This window comes from Ambystoma mexicanum, chromosome 14 (genome assembly GCF_040938575.1).
Source record: "Ambystoma mexicanum isolate Mex_15411 chromosome 14, UKY_AmexF1_1, whole genome shotgun sequence".
NCBI classification, from domain to species: domain Eukaryota; kingdom Metazoa; phylum Chordata; class Amphibia; order Caudata; family Ambystomatidae; genus Ambystoma; species Ambystoma mexicanum.
Window position 1 is genome coordinate 441,239,367 of NC_090940.1, and position 15,752 is coordinate 441,255,118.

Below are 15,752 nucleotides of genomic sequence, written 5' to 3' on the forward strand. Positions count from 1 at the left end.
TTGTATCATCCTCAAATTCTTTTATGTGAGACTATTGTGAATAAATCTGACAGTAGCGGAATTAAAAAACTAAACATTCCTACATCCCACATAGAAACAAAGTACTTATGCTGGTGTTTAACTCTGATTTACTTCCACACAAGGGAGACATTGGCATAACTGATGAGCATTCCTTCCACCCCAAAAAAGGTGATAACATTGTAGAGTAGCTGATTCACCTACAACTCCTTGTGCACCGTCTGCCTCACATACCTTAACTTTGTTGGACACTCTGACTGACCACCTGTGTCTGTATAGTCTGTCTCACCCACCTGACTTGCCAGTTATGTGCCCGTCATGTCTCTTTATAAAGTCTACCTCACATGTCTATTTAGCATGGGTGTGCTCACCTGACTCTCCACTGCCCACAGCTCCAATGCGTGTGTGATATTTTCTGATGTGTGCATTTCTGCTTCCACTTTGAGAAAACTTTTGTCCACACATATGACACTGGTGGGATTTCACCCCTAACAAGGAAAAACAGAAATAATGTATCATTAAATAAGGGATTGAGATGTCAAATGGGTAAATGTAGATCTTTCATCCATGGATGACAACTCATCAACAACTGGTTTTCGCCAAGAGTAAGATTTAGCCACCACAAAGTATGTTAATCTCCCCAAACAAATTGCCCAATCTGATTCCAAAGTTTTCATCACAGAGCCTGAACAATACTTTATTATGTATGGTAATGCTTCCCAATGGAATCACATGTTAATTACTTCCGAAAGTTACATTCCTTCATCTCTTCCTCAGCCATAGAATATTTCATTTTTCAGGAATATGAGAAGATTGTGCTTCTCATGTCAGCCTGTAGCTGGATAGGACTTGCGTCTACCTCATTTGTTAGACCAAGCACCTGCTTTAGGAAATCCCATTTACACCTTCTCCCTTCACCATATCAGTTTTATTGTTCTGTATGTTTGACCTTGTAAGCATGCCTCACATTCTTGAGTGTGAGGGGGATTTTTGCACAACCTTCTGGTGAGAGCTGGTTAATCATTTAAACCTAATAGGGGGTGCAGTGTGGCACCCGAAAGGAAATACCAGATTCTCCAAATGGTAGCTTGTAGCGGAGCAAAGAGTTAGGCACATTGTACTCATAGATCTTTAAATTAAGAAAGTGATCAATTTAATGTATTGATGTGGACAGATGACTAGGGCCAATGCATTTCGGACCGTAACAGTCCTTCATCAGGGTTCAATCTACCCGTACAACATTCCGAACACTGAGAATCATTGCCGACACACAGCAAGAATCAAAAGTGTTAAAAACGCAGGCCACCAGGGGGCGCACAGTGGATGGCTGCCTAATCCACAGGTTCCCGGATCGGAGGACGTAAAAGGGTGCCTAGCCCCCCCCCCCCCCTTAATCTCCCCATCCATGATAACGAAGTTTGCCTCCCCAGAGGCTGCCGAGATGCTGCTAAATAGGCGTCCCAGAGGAGGAGACCCATAAACTGTGTGACCACACTGGCGAGGGCCGCCGGGTGCCGACGTGCAAATGAGAGAGCCACAACGTGGGTGCGTGAGTGCCATCGGGGGGCGCTCTGGTGCGGGGTGATCTGCACCGCAACGGACAGAGTGGAGGTCTGAGCTCCCCTCCCCCCCGTCCTGCCCCAAATTGTGCACTGGCAAGCGGACTCCCTCGGTGTCCCGCTGCCCTGTCAGTGGAGTGGTGAAATGAACAGGGTCTAGAGAGGCGAGGGACAAGTGGCATGCTCTGGTTTCCAGCGGCGGCAGAGGGTTCCCACCCTGGTCGGATTTGATACACTGTGGCAAATGTATGGAGGCATATCAAGACAAAATTGAACAAAGAAGTATTGCATGTTGTAGTTCCAAGAGCACATGGCATTGGCACTGACAAGTTCAAAAGACTCAGGAGACATTGTACATTGAGATCAGAGTTTTGCAAAAACAGAGTGCAACAGCGTTGACAAGCGGAAAAGAACCAAGAAGCACTGCATGCCGACAGCTGTCCTACCTCTGCAGGAACATTGCGCAGTGGCCCTGAAAGCACTCAAGATGGCGACTTGAGGTACAGACTGCCCCGAGCGAGCTGGGTTGGACTCCAGTGGGGTGAGCTGTGTTGGTCCTTGGGTCTGCACCTTGCGAGTGATCAGGGGCAGCGAGGATTGATTGCTCTCTAAGCTCTGGACCCTTTCATCTATCGGGTCCATCCTCTGATCCATTTTATCCATTCTCTGGCCTAGAACATTGCTCATGCCCCTCATTTCCTCCAAAAGCGCAGCTATGTCCCTCCACACTGAGCTAGGGTTCTCTTCTGGTTTAACCTCCGGCTCCCTTCTTTCCAATTCTGAAGCCAGAAGAGAGACCCTAGCTCATTGTGCCCCAGGATGACGAACCTGGGGGAGGGAGTCCTGGTGTCGGCAGTATGGCACGTGGTGATCAGTTGACAGCCGGATATATATAACCTGGAGAATGGCTTTACAGAAATGCCAATTCCAGCCCCCTGCTGTGGGTCTTGCCTTGACAGACCCCACCCGAATAAGCACGATGGCGGACAACACCGTTTCCACTAAGAGGGACATAGCTGCGCTTATGGAGGAAATAAGGGGCATGAGCAATGTGCTAGGCCAGTGACTGCATAAAATGGATATGGGGATGGACCAGATAGATGAAAGGGTCCAGAGCTTAGAGAGCCATCAATCCTCACTGGATACATTAGAGACGCGAATGGATATGCGATTGTCATAATTGAAAAGAAGGGAGTCGGAGGTTAAGTTAAAAATGGACGATTTCGAGAACAGAGAAAGAAGAAATAATCTCTGCTTCTTCGGATTTCCCAAAAAGGAGGGGGAATCCCAGACAGACATCAAAAGATCGATATTGGAGGTACTGCTTGGCTCGGATGTAATTGAAGAACCCACAACTGATCTGGCACACCGGGCAGGAGGGGGTGCCAGAGGGCCGAGGACAATACAAGTAAGGTTCCACTACTTATCGGAAAAGATGACAATATTGGATAGGGCAAGGAAAGCGGGAATGATTGAATATGGCTACGCTAAAATAACAATTTATCAAGACCTATCCGCCTGTTAGAATAAAATACCATGGGTGAAGATGGCAATGCTTACCCTTTCGAGAGACAGAGGAGGGTTTGGTTTTCCCCGATATCCAGTTGTATTATAAAGCTGCCCAATTGCGAGTAATGCTTGAGCATATGATAGATGATACAAGGACCTACTGGAATTATCTGGAGGATTTGGCGGCTCACCATCTTAAGGTGAGGGACTATCTTTGGCCCCGGCTCAAGTCCATACCAGAGAAACCTGGGCACCACCCCACACTGGCAGTTCTCTGGCCGGTCTTGGGATTAACTGAATGTTATCATCATGGCTCCCCCCATTCAATCTGGCATCTGAGGGATTGAGATTTCCACCGAGATGGTCTGACGTAGGCCTTGAGAGGGTGGGTCAGCTGTTCAGGGAGGGGTCTTTCCTAGACCTGGGGACAATTAGGGAGGAGTTGGGGGAGGTTTCGATCTCAGTTTTCGAGTACGTTTGGGTCAAAGGTATACTGTCAGACCCGAAGTGAGGTGGATCGTTGGTAAGGGAGTTTACTAGCTTTTAAAACGTTCTAGACTCATCGCCCATTTTTTTTTTTCCAAAGTTATTTTTATTATTTTCAACGTAACAAGTCATGCTGAGGTTAAGATCATTACATGCATGTCGGCTTGTTAGAACGTATAGATAGGAGAACATTACTTTGCGTGCTTTAGTCTAAGCTAATCTTGCATTCTCTTCATTAATAAAAGCAAAAGAAATAATAACAGTAACAACTACAACAGGATGGGGGGGGAGGAAAAAGGGAAAGAAGGGGGGGGGGCAAGAGACAAGGAGCAGTTTTCACAAGGAGCTGATTTTACACATGAACAGAAGAAAGGGCATTTTATAATAATTATATAGGGCTGTGAACATAGCATCCTTGGCGGGGAGACAAACGTTTCAGAGGTACTGGGTGGCCCAGGTGGGAGAGGATATTTCAGAAGAGGAATGGGCAAAAACGTACAGTCACCTTTCATGGCAATCTGTTCACCTCCACGATAAAACAATTACAAAATGTTAATAGGTTGGCACAGAGATCCCCATAAGATATCTAGGATGTTTCCGGGGCCCTCACCCCTTTGTCCAAGGGGATGCAGCCAAGTGGGTTCCCTCTCACATATGTGGTGGCGATGCCCTAAGGTACGAGTGTTTTGGGATGAGGTGCTAAATTGGAGGAAAGTCATCATGGGGGTCAGTTAGGGTTGGACCCACTACAGATGCTTTTGTGGGTCCCAGCGAGATATAGGGATGAGCATAGGCTCCCCAGAATGTGGGAAGCAATGATCAGAGCAGGACGGCTGGCCATTGCTTAAGGGTAGAAAGAGGAAAAACTCCAGTAGAAGGAGGCTTGGGAACAAAAGGTGTACACCATGATGGTGATGGATAAACTAACGGCAGTGGTGAACGATAGACTGGGGAACCGGAACAAAATTGAGACATTGATAAGGCTCCTGAGACATTGAATCAAGTGTGCATGTGTTGCATGGGCAAATTACAGGGATGGAACTTGATTTATGTTGGGGGGAGGGATGGAGAAGCAGGGGTAGGGGTAAAAATGTAGAGTCTGGCATTATTGCTGTTTGGGTGTTGAGTTTCTATGGGATCCCTCAGTTTGGGAGTGGAGAGAGGGTGGTTAAGTTAGAATGGAAAGTTTATGAAGTTTGTTGATTGCGATTTATATGTTTTGTGCCTTAACAAATGGCAATACAAATTCAGTTAAAAAAAGTGTTGAAAACACAATAACAGATAAACAGATAAACCAATTCCAATATGATACAAATAAATAACAATGCGTTTGTAAAATGCACAACGAAAAAGAGAAAGAGAAAAGGAAAAATAGTGTTCATATTGTGTACTGTAACACACTTGACATCTTGAACTGTTTGATCAACAATGAGAAGAAAGAGTTGACTCTGCATAGTCAAATGATATACAGAGTTGGTAGTTTGTCTGTTTTATTGATTTATAGAGCGCACCACATCCTAGGGTATCTGGGGCATTCCAAGACATCTTAATAACATTGTAGTGGCAAACAGTTGATAATACAAATGAGATATATACAAATAATACAGTTGATAATACAAGATAGATATATACACTTAAGGAAGGAGTTGGAGGATATCCAACAGAGAATATACAGGTAATGGTGGCAGAAAATATGGACCAGACCTAGTCAAACATCAGTGCGGAACAGTATAGTAGAGTACATCATATACATATATACCTATACTAGTAGAGCATGAGCGATGTTCATTAACATTCCCTCTGTCCTCATCCTCCTCGATCACTCTTCGACACGTTCAACCATACCATCCTGTGCAACCGTCTCCGTGAAAACCTGGGAATCACTGACCAGGCTCTGGCCTGGCTGACCTCTTTCCTCTCAGATTGACCGTCCCAGGTCCAACTTGGGTCGTTCCTTTCATTTATCTTCCTCTCTACCTGTGGTGTTTCCCCAGGGGTCTAACCTTTCGCCCTGGCTTTTCAACCAATACCTGGCAACTCTCGCCCACTGCATTGCCACTTCCTGCTCAAACTTCTAGTGCTACGCTGACGACATTCAACTCATTTGCACGCTGCCCTCTGCCAGCTCCTCTCCCTCTCTCATCTCTGATTGCCTAACTGCCATTCAAGATTGGTGTGCCGCCAATGATCTTTGAATGCCAGCAAGACGGAGATCCTCCTCATCGGCACACCTTCACCATCCTTTCCCCTCACTCTCTGGCCGGCCTCCCTTGGCCCTCCTCCTACGCCCACCTGCGAGGCTAAGAACCTCTGGGTCATCTTTGACTCCACCCTTTCCTTCTCTGCCCACATCTCTGAGGTCTCTAAAAAGTCCAATTTCCTACTGCACCTCCTCAGAGGTACTCTGCGTTTCCTCTCCTTCCCCCAGAAGCTTATGGTATCCCAAGCTCTGGTTCTCTCTAGCTTGGACTATTGTAACAGCCTCTTTCTAAATCTACCTGCCTCTACTCTCCGCCCTCTGCAACTAATCCAGAACAGGACTGCAAGACTTGTCCTTGGCCTCAAGCCCTGAGATCGTATCTCTCCAGCTCTGAAATCTCTCCATTGGCTCCCAGTGGATGCAAGGATTAAATTCAAAACCTTCTGCATTGTCCACAAGGCTTTCTGGGGCCTGGGTCCAAAATATCTTCAGCTATCCCTGCGCAAATACCTCCCCTCTCGAGCTCTTTGCTCCTCTACCCCCAACTCCCTCAGGGGGTCCCTCAGGGTCCCTCAAGAATAAGAAGGTTATATTCGAAAAGCCGAAATCGCAAGTGAGCGGTGAAAAATCAAAGAAAGGTCAGAAAACAGATCAGAAGCAGAGCAATGGGAATAAAAAGCCGAAACCTCTGCAAGCCCAAAAGAACAAAAAGCAGAGGAGCTCAGATAATTTCTTTAGAAATATCAAAGCACTGAATATTACAGTAAACAATACAGAACAAATCACAACAAAAAACAAAAATAACAACGAAGACGCTGTGCCAGATGGGGAAAATGAAACTGTACAATCGCAAGTTGAGAATAAAGAAGCCCAGCTAGGACCAATCAATAAACCAAAGCCCAACAGTGCTCCCCCACTGATAGATGTTGAAGAAGACGATACTGAGGAATTGCTGAACCTGTCAACTTATAGTTCACCGGGTGACGAAGGCATAGAGAACAAAATCATATCTGAGGTAAATCAAACAAGCGTGGATGAAAGTGGCCATGGAGAGATCCCTGCTGACCTAACTGGTGCCAATAAAAGAACATGAGAAAGCACGAGACGATCATCCCAGCGGTAAAAGAGTGGCATCTTGGCCTCTATCCCCAGTGAAAACAAACCTGACGAAAGAAAAAGAAAGCGTAAAACCTCAGGAAATCCAAGTCTTCTATACGCTCGAGGAGAAACGTGTGATAAGCATGATGAAAGTGAATAGTGAGGTGTTGATCCCGGTAGACGCCCCACAAAATCACAACCTAAACGCAGAGCCAGTGAAAGTGGTCCGGAGCGCTGCTACTAAATTAGATGTGGGGGAGAGCGAAAAGCCAAATAAATCCAACCGGCAGCAGCACCCCATCTCCAATTCTACCCTTAAGACTCCAGTAAGACTCCAACCTTACAGAATACTGGTGGAAAAGATCGAAGCCAGAAAAAATGATGTTCCACTTAATAGGTACACCATATTACAGCTATTTCAAAAAATCCCGGCTCTAAAAAGTATAAAAAGTGCACATATCAATCGGGTTGAAATTATAACAGACGCAATCCAGAAATTTGTCCTGTTACACATCACGGACAAAAAAGATGTGGAATTGGTCATGATGTGCGAAAGGCAGTTGTGGGAAGCTGGTTACCAAATTTATGAGGTGGATAACGCGCTAACGCGCTGATTGTCCCTTTTTTTAAAGGAAAAAAAAGGGACAATAGAAAAAAGAAATGGATGTCTGGCGAATAGCCCTGCAACAGCAGGTGTCAGTGATAAGGTGCAGAGAAATGACACACAATCGTGGGCTGGAGATGATGATTCTTCTTGCCCATTGAATGATACAAGGCTGAGTGAAATCAAAATAACTATAAAAAACCGGCAGGACCATAAATCAGCTGAGTCTATGAATGAGGAGCCGAAGATCCAGGATGTCAAGGGAACAAAATGGGCATGGTTGGCAAAAAGTTTAAATGGCGCAACAAAGAGTTAATGCCAGGAGAAAGTGACAAAGCTAGTGATAGCCTCTTGGAATACGAGAGGCTTTTCCCATCTTCTGAATGCTCCACCGGAAATGATAGGAAATGCAGATTTGATATGCCTGCAAGAAACGTGGCTTGCGAATATACCCTATGTTGAGGGCTTTGAAGTTGCAATAAATCCAGCCATTAGAATGACTAAAGGACGTCCAATGTCAGGCCAATTAACTAATTAAAAGAAGATGCGGTATGAGAGTCAAATGAGCATTAAATATTTCACCCTTCGTGCAGAAAATTTGTGTAGAACCAGCAAGCCAGTCAGAGATGAAGGTGCAGGGGATTCACCTTCTAAATGTCTACTGGAACACAACGCCGAAAACACACCAAAAATTCGAAGATGATCTCCTCGACGCAACCAACAACATCAGAATTGATGACCCTGAAGCTAGGTTGATCGTGTGTGGAGACTTCAATATGAAAATAATAGAACTTGACCAACAAAAAGTCCCTGCAAATTCCAAAGAAAGATATAACAGCGAATGCTGGTTAAAAGAAACGTCATACAGGAACGTGAATGGAACAACGCAAGGAAATATCCCAGCCAAACCAACCTGGGAAAGAGGTGGTCAAAAATCACCAACCTGGTGCAAGAAATATTCTCCCTAGAGGTGAACAGGTCAAACAAAAGTGACCATAATATTGTGGTTATGGAATGGAAGACGAACAAACCCGCTCAGAGGAAACAATGGAGACAAGGAGTGTCGTTGGTTCCAGGGCGGAACAGATTGCGACTGAGAAATGCCGACATACTGGCAGTGACAGAAACTTTGAAACACTATCAGGAACAGGGCTGGTCTGAATTAATTGAATACCAGCAGTTCTTGGAGATTTATAAAAGTCAAAAGGTCAACCATATGACTAAACTGGAGTTCAAAAATCACCAATACGATCCTGAGGTAGCGAGAAGAAAAAGAGAGTTGAGGAAACTCATAAGAAAAATTGGTGCTGTAAAACCAATGAAGGACAACAGTCAAGCTAAAAAGGCAAAGAATAAATACATCAATTGGTACAAACAGCATCGGGCGACAATGGAACAACGAGATGCAGAACTAATGTTGAAGGCTCTAAACCAAAGAAACTCCAAAGGTTTCTGGGCCATAATAAATGAAGTATCTAATTCCGAAAGGGCAATAATATCAAGTATGGTACCTGAAAAAGAGTGGGCAAGTCAATATGAAAAATTATTCAAAAAGGGAAAAATCTCGAGTACCATAAATTTTCAGTGGAGTGAACCCTGGGAAATTGAAATAGACCGAGAAGACATTCGTGCAACTATCAAAAAAAGCAGTGCTTCGCGCGCAGCCGGACCGGATGGTTTGTCAAATGCCGACTTAAAAGAGAACATCGACGAGTGGGTAGACTTCTGTAACATTTTGTTCTGCTCAATAATCAAAGAAGGTCGGATCCCTGTGTCATGGAAATCTGGGATAATCGTACCCATCTTTAAGAACGGAACCCGCACGGACCCGGCTAATTATCGTCCAATAGGCCTCTTAGATGTAGTGGGCAAAGTGTTTGCAACACAACTATTGGCACAACTTACAACGTGGATCCGAAATGAGGAGATTTACTATGACCGACAGTCTGGGTTCATCAAAGGTGTAGGCTGTGGCGTAAACTTACTAATGCTGAATCTGCTAAAAATTGATGCAATTAGATCTGGTCAAAAAATATACCTTGCCTTCATTGACATGGCGAATGCGTTTTATGGAGTAGATAGAGAAACACTCTGGTACAAACTCATGGAAAGAGGATGCAATAAAAGCATTATCCAAGCCATCAAAGAGCTATACTCAAACACTCACATCCAAGTTTGTTTGGACCGAGAAGGTAACTTTACGAACCCTATCACTACAGAGAGGGGTGTAAAACAAGGCTGCCCATTAGGGGCAACTTTGTTTAACTTCTACATATAAGAAGTAGGCACCGCTCTAGCAAACGTTGTGTCATTTCCACCGCGGATGAATGGATGTCCGATAAATCATATCATGTATGCCGACGACATGGTGATCTTAGACCGGACACCAATTGGCCTTCAACGGAAATTGACAGCGCTAAGAATCTTCCTGGAAGATCTGGGATTGGAGATTAATACCGCCAAATCTGAAATTTTGGTTCTAGAAAACAAAAGAGGAGGAAAATCCAATGGGTTTAGACAAGGTTGGTCGCTTGGTGTGAAAAAGCTGAACAAAGTCCCATACACAAGGTATCTGGAAACAATCATCAGCTCAAGTATTAACGACGCTCTGATGGTGATAAAACTTCTAAACAGTTGCAAACAACTGACTGCGCAGGGTATGATAATCCCAAAAAAATATGGAAAATATTCATGTGATCCAATAAGAAAATTCTACCAGAACAAAGTCTCACCAATTCTAACCTATGTAGCTGAGAACATGTTTGAGTTGGAACACAAACTATGGTCACGATGCGAAGGCTTCTTCTGGAAGAAAATCCTCCAGATCCCCCAAGGGACGCCAACTGCGAGTGTCCTGTTTGAAGTTGGGATGTCGTCGCTTAATGCTAGGAGCACATGGAACAAGCTCTCTCTATTTAGAAAGACTTGTGATGAGGCAAATTTACCTCCGTTCAAAATTTTGAGAGAAGAGAGGAATCCAAAGAAATCAGCGCTAAACGAATGGAAACAACAGTGCAAAGTGATCCTAAAGCAACTAGGAACAGACGAACGAACCCTTTGGACTAATCCAGACTCGGTGAAAAAGAAATTGTTGGATCTGGATTGGATTGAAATAGCAGAGAAAAGATTGACCCATAAATCTATGCAAAATCAACCACCAGAAGCAAAAAAACGAAATACACTCCCAAATTACCTGAGGCTAGCACCATGCAAGCGTTTAAGAAGGTTGTTCCTAAAGTTCCGATTGAATATCTTCGAAACAAAATAAATTTTGAGTCATCGACGGATGATCCCGATAAACAATACAAAATGTAGACTGTGTGCAAAGGATGAGGAAAACTTAAAACATCTAATTTTGTTTTGCACGGACCTAAGGATCCAACATGAGAATTGTCTGGGTAAAGTGAGGAGCTCATACCAGTCATATAATGCCGATGAATGGTGGAAACATCTGCACATCGGGGAAAGCAAAAAGCTGATCATTGGAACGATGCGATTCCTGGAGCAAATCCAAATCCAATTAGAGTCAAGATCACCATACACTTGTAATGATGCCGCTGAGTGCGAGAGGAAAGAGACTTGATGTTTTAAATGAAAGAGTTATAAGATAGGAAACAGCCTAATTAATTTTTGAGTAAAGTAACATGTGATAAGCAGAATGATTAAGGAAAAGGACTGATAAGAAAAATGAATGATTCCTGAGGATAGGAAAATGCCATGTTGTCAAGTTTTCTTGTCGTTTTCTCTTTCCTTTTTTTTCTTTTTTCTATATGTGTATTTATTTTCAAAAAGTTTGTATAAACTAAATGAAATTTAAAAAAAAATAGTGTATGTTGTCTAAGTCTAGTACATCAGGAGGAACTAAACATTCATCAATAAAATAGCAACTGGCTCACCTTCAGCAAGTACCTCAATAGCCAAAACATTTTTGTTATTAGTAAGCAGTCTTGTGCTATGTGTACACCATTTTTGCATTATACCAATAATTAGACCACCAAAGGGACGTCCTCGCGCAACCTTCTTGGCCAACTCTTGGAATAAAAGGTAATCATCCATGTATATTAAGGAAGCAAGCCATGTTTCTTACAGAAAAATAATGTCATGCTCAAGGAGAAGAGAGAGAGAACCTTTATCTATCAGGAATTGCCTGTGGTCCCTGGTGTTCCAACTCGCAATCTTCCAAGTTCACTAACATTCAGTCAATTGTTTCAACAAAAACCTTTTAAACCATTCGCACCCTAGTGCATTTTCGGATAATTTTGAATACTAGGGGAAGCACATTTTTTCTTTGTTCCCAAACCATAGAGGAGGCAATTTCAGAATTAAAAAAAGCAAACGATTCGATTGTAGGTCATCAAAGGTAGGGAAATCAAGTTAATATCATCCGAGTGCAGGGATCGCAGAAGAGGAATCTGTTGGAAAATCCCCAATATCTTGGTGCGATTCATCCGCGTTTGGACATTGTGGTTGGTGTTACTCTCCCATTCCAGCATTTTAAAGGTAAGATTTGGTGAGTCCATTTGTTAGGTGGCCAATCCCAAATTGGATTCCTGAATAGCCGATGCCGCCAAGAAATGCTGAACTAACAGAGTTGGACTCACTGTGCAGGTGAGCACACTAGGCACTGTGACGGGCGGCGGTCGAAGAACAGAATGGGATCTCTCAAGCTGTTGCTTTGCTTTTTCAGGTCCTCGGATACTGCGGGTACGACAACAGTCAGAGAAGCGAGGAAAAACCAAGATGAGCAGGCGATGAAGAACCAATGTCCAAGATGAGCAGCCACACTGGTCGACTTTGGGTGCTGTTTGGAAAAGAATCAAAACAAAGGCAGAGACCAAATCTTTACACAAGGGCGTGGATCCTGGTTTCAGGTGAGTGTCTTCAGATGAGTTTCCACTGCTTTCCATCCATGTAAAGTAGTTTCCAGATACACTGAGAGCTGGAGCGGTAAGCAAGACACTGCTCGTGCTAGGAGCAGAAGAAACGCTAAGCACAGAGTGTGGTCCGGGGTGTGGCTTTATAGTCTTGGGCCACGCCCTGTAAGCGTTAAGACAGCCAGGGGTGTTGGTTCCTCGCACATGCTCGGCGCTCCTTTGCACATGCCGGGCAATCCTTCTCCCTTGGTAGGCGCGCTGGTGCAGATTGCGGCCTTGCTCCATTCTACACGCTTCCGCCACCCAGCCACCATACCAATCCACCACCTCCCTACTCTATCAAGGGGAAAAACATCCCTCCCCTGGGCCCGACTTGTGCTGGGCCCGTAATGGAAGCGTGACAGCACTCCCCTCCAAAGCTCCCCCCAAGGAGGGCCACCCCGGGTCCTGGCTTGCTGGGATGGTTGCGATGAAATCGTGCTACTAGTCGTGGGGCATGAATGTTTTCTTCGGTTTCCCATGTCTTATCTTGGGCACTATACCCTTTCCAATCCATGAGGTAATATAAACGCTAGCAAAACAAAAGAGGTGATGGCTGGAAGGTTTAGAATAAATCTTAACCTCTGGCATTGCTCTGGACTTCCCCTTTTGGGGTGGGGCCAAGCCTGATTTGCATATGGACTTACCCCTTCTGTAATGGCTTAGCAGGTGAAGAACGATGGTCTGGAGGGTTGCCCCGAGCAATGCCAGTGGTTAAGATTCAGTCTAAACCTTCCAGCCATCACCTCTTTGTTTTTGTAATATAAACGCTGTCTGCTCATTTTGGAACCTAAGCTGTCTTTTACTTCATATTCCTTCTCCCCCCCCCCCCCAGGACTTCTTTGGAGGAGGGCTAGTCAAGGAATTTTGTGTGCCTGGGTATACGGGCTTGAGCAGTGATACATGACAGACCGGGTGAATTTGTATTGCCGGGGGGAATTCAAGTTTGAGTGCAACAGGATTAATGACGGCTGTCACTGGGTAGGGGCCGATAAACTTGGGGTGGAATCTTTTCGGGTCTTTTAATGGAATATACTTGGTAGAGAGCCAAACCCTGTCGCCAACTTGGTACTCGGGTGCTTTCTGTCTTTGTTTGTCGGCAAATCATTTTTGGGCGTTCTTTGTTTCGCGTAGAGTTTGGATGGCCTTTTATAGGGTTTCTTGGATGTTGTTGTGTGATGACGTGACTGCAGGCATTTCCAGAGCCGCGGATGGATCGAGGGCTGTGGTCCGTGGGTTTCGTCCAGAGAGGAAGTAGAAGGGTGAGAACCCAGTGGAACTATGGATGCTGTTGTTGTAGGCATATTCTGCTGCCCAGAGAAGATCTACCCACCCATTGTCGGCTTAAGGGAACATACACCGCAAACACTGTTCCTGGGTTTGGTTTGTTCTCGCGGTCTGTTCATCCGTTTGCGTGTGGTGAACGGTGGACAGCTGGATATCGATTTGGGCCTTGGTGCAGTGGTGCTTCCAGAATTTCAATAAATTGGCTCCCTCGATCCAAAATGATGACTGACGGGAAGCCATGTACTCGCACTATGTTGGTTAAGAAGGTTTGTGCAAGGGTTCCTGCATTTGGTATGCCTTTCAGGGCTATGAAGTGCACCATCTTGGTCAGCAGGTCCATGACCACCATGATAGTATCGTACCCATCGCACAGGGGAAATTCTGTGACAGGGAAATGGTGTGGCATGGGGCTAGCGGTATAGGTAAGGGATGGAGTAACCCTGAAGGTTTGGTTTTAGGAGTCTTGCTGCGGGCACATACATAACAAGTCTTGATGTAGCTAATCATGTCCTTTTGCCATGTAAGCCACCAATAATGTTGCCGAATTTTCCCTAGGGTTTTCGTAATTCCTGGATGACCTGCTGTCAGGGCGGCATGGTAGTTATGTAGTATTTCATCTTGAATTCTGGGCTCCGGGACATATAACCGTCCCTGGTGGTAAGGGGGCCCGCCCTCGATGGTTCGTTGTGGATCTTGGGCAAACCATTCCTGCCATTGTTCCGGGTTCAACGATTGCTGGATGCTGCTAAGGAACTGGTCTAAGGGCGGTAACGTAGAACTGGTCAAGCCCAGTAGCTTGCTGCCTGGGATGATGGACACAGGTTCTGGAACTGCGTAGACATCTCTTCCCTCTAGGCTCCATCCGATGCGCGATAGGGCGTCTGCCTTCCCATTCTTGTCCCCTGGGCGGAACGTGATGACAAAGTCATACTCCGAGAAAAATTGAGCCCACCGGAGTTGATGTGGAGACTGGGCTTGCGGCGTTCGTAGGTACTGCAGATTCCGATGGTCAGTGTACACCATGATAGTATGTTGCGCGCCTAGCAGATGGTGGGGCCACTCCTTGAATGCTGCCTTTATGGCCAATAACTCTTTGTCGGTTATAGAGTAGTTTAGCTCCGCTGGTGAAAACTTTTTCGACCAAAACGCCACGGGATGCAGGCGAGTGGTCGTCGGGCACCTTTGAGACAACACTGCTCCCATTGCGACACTGGAGGCATCTGTTTCAATCATGAACGGTAGCTCAGGGTTCGGATGCTTCAAGATGGGTGCCGTCGTGAATTGCGTCTTGAGTTGTTTGAAGGCTCGCTCAGCTTCTAGGGACCATTTAAAAGCCTTGCGCTTCCTAAGCAGCGAGGTGAAAGGGTGTGGAATATCTGAGAACCCAGGTATGAACCGCTGATAGAAGTTAGCGAAGCCCAGGAAGCTTTGCACGGTCTTGAGCGATGTAGGCGAGGGCCAGTTCAAAATTGCCTTCACTTTCCTATTATCCATTTGAATGCCATGTGGGGTTAGTATAAAAGAGAGGAACTCCACCGTGGTTACATGGAAAAAGCATTTCTCCAGTGATGCTGGCAAAGCTTTTCTAGGACCGCCCTGACATGACATACATGCTCCTCTTCTGTCACGGAGTAGATGACGATATCATCTATATAGACCATGGCGCAGACATCCAATAACTTCCGCAGCACATATGTCATGAAGAACTGGAAGGCCACTGGGGCAATGCACAGCCCGAAGGGCATTACAGTGTATTCAAACAATCCATACTTCGTGCGGAAGGCCGTCTTCCATTCGTCCCCTCCTTTAATGCGGACTAAGTGGTATGCCCCACGCAGATCCAACTTGGAATATATTTTTGCGTTCTTAACTTGGTCCAGTAGCGTGGGAATCAACGGTAAGCGTTACCGTTTCTACACAGTGATTTTATTGAGCTCTCGATAGTCAATGCACGTCCTAAGGCCCCCTTCTTTCTTCGGTATGAAAAAGAGGGCTGAGGACGCTGGGGACTTGTACTGCCGGATAAACCCATTGGCCAGATACTGGTCTACATATTCCCGCAGATGTTGGTTCTCTTT

At 45.3% G+C, this 15,752-nt stretch overlaps 1 protein-coding gene across 5 annotated transcripts in view; it reads right to left on the reverse strand.

The window, feature by feature from the left end:
* ZNF410 (zinc finger protein 410) overlaps positions 1–15,752 on the reverse strand; it is a 1,181,063-nt gene that overhangs the window by 112,354 nt on the left and 1,052,957 nt on the right. For 3 of the 5 annotated variants that reach the window (XR_011283762.1, XM_069637659.1, XM_069637657.1), the window contains one exon: positions 390–506. The exons of the other annotated variants lie outside the window; for them this stretch is intronic. Coding sequence is in view for 2 of the 3 variants with exons in the window: in XM_069637659.1 (XP_069493760.1) it covers positions 390–506 (117 nt within the window). In the remaining variant the exon portion in view is untranslated. The remainder of the gene's footprint in view (positions 1–389; positions 507–15,752) is intronic. 5 annotated transcript variants of the gene reach the window in all.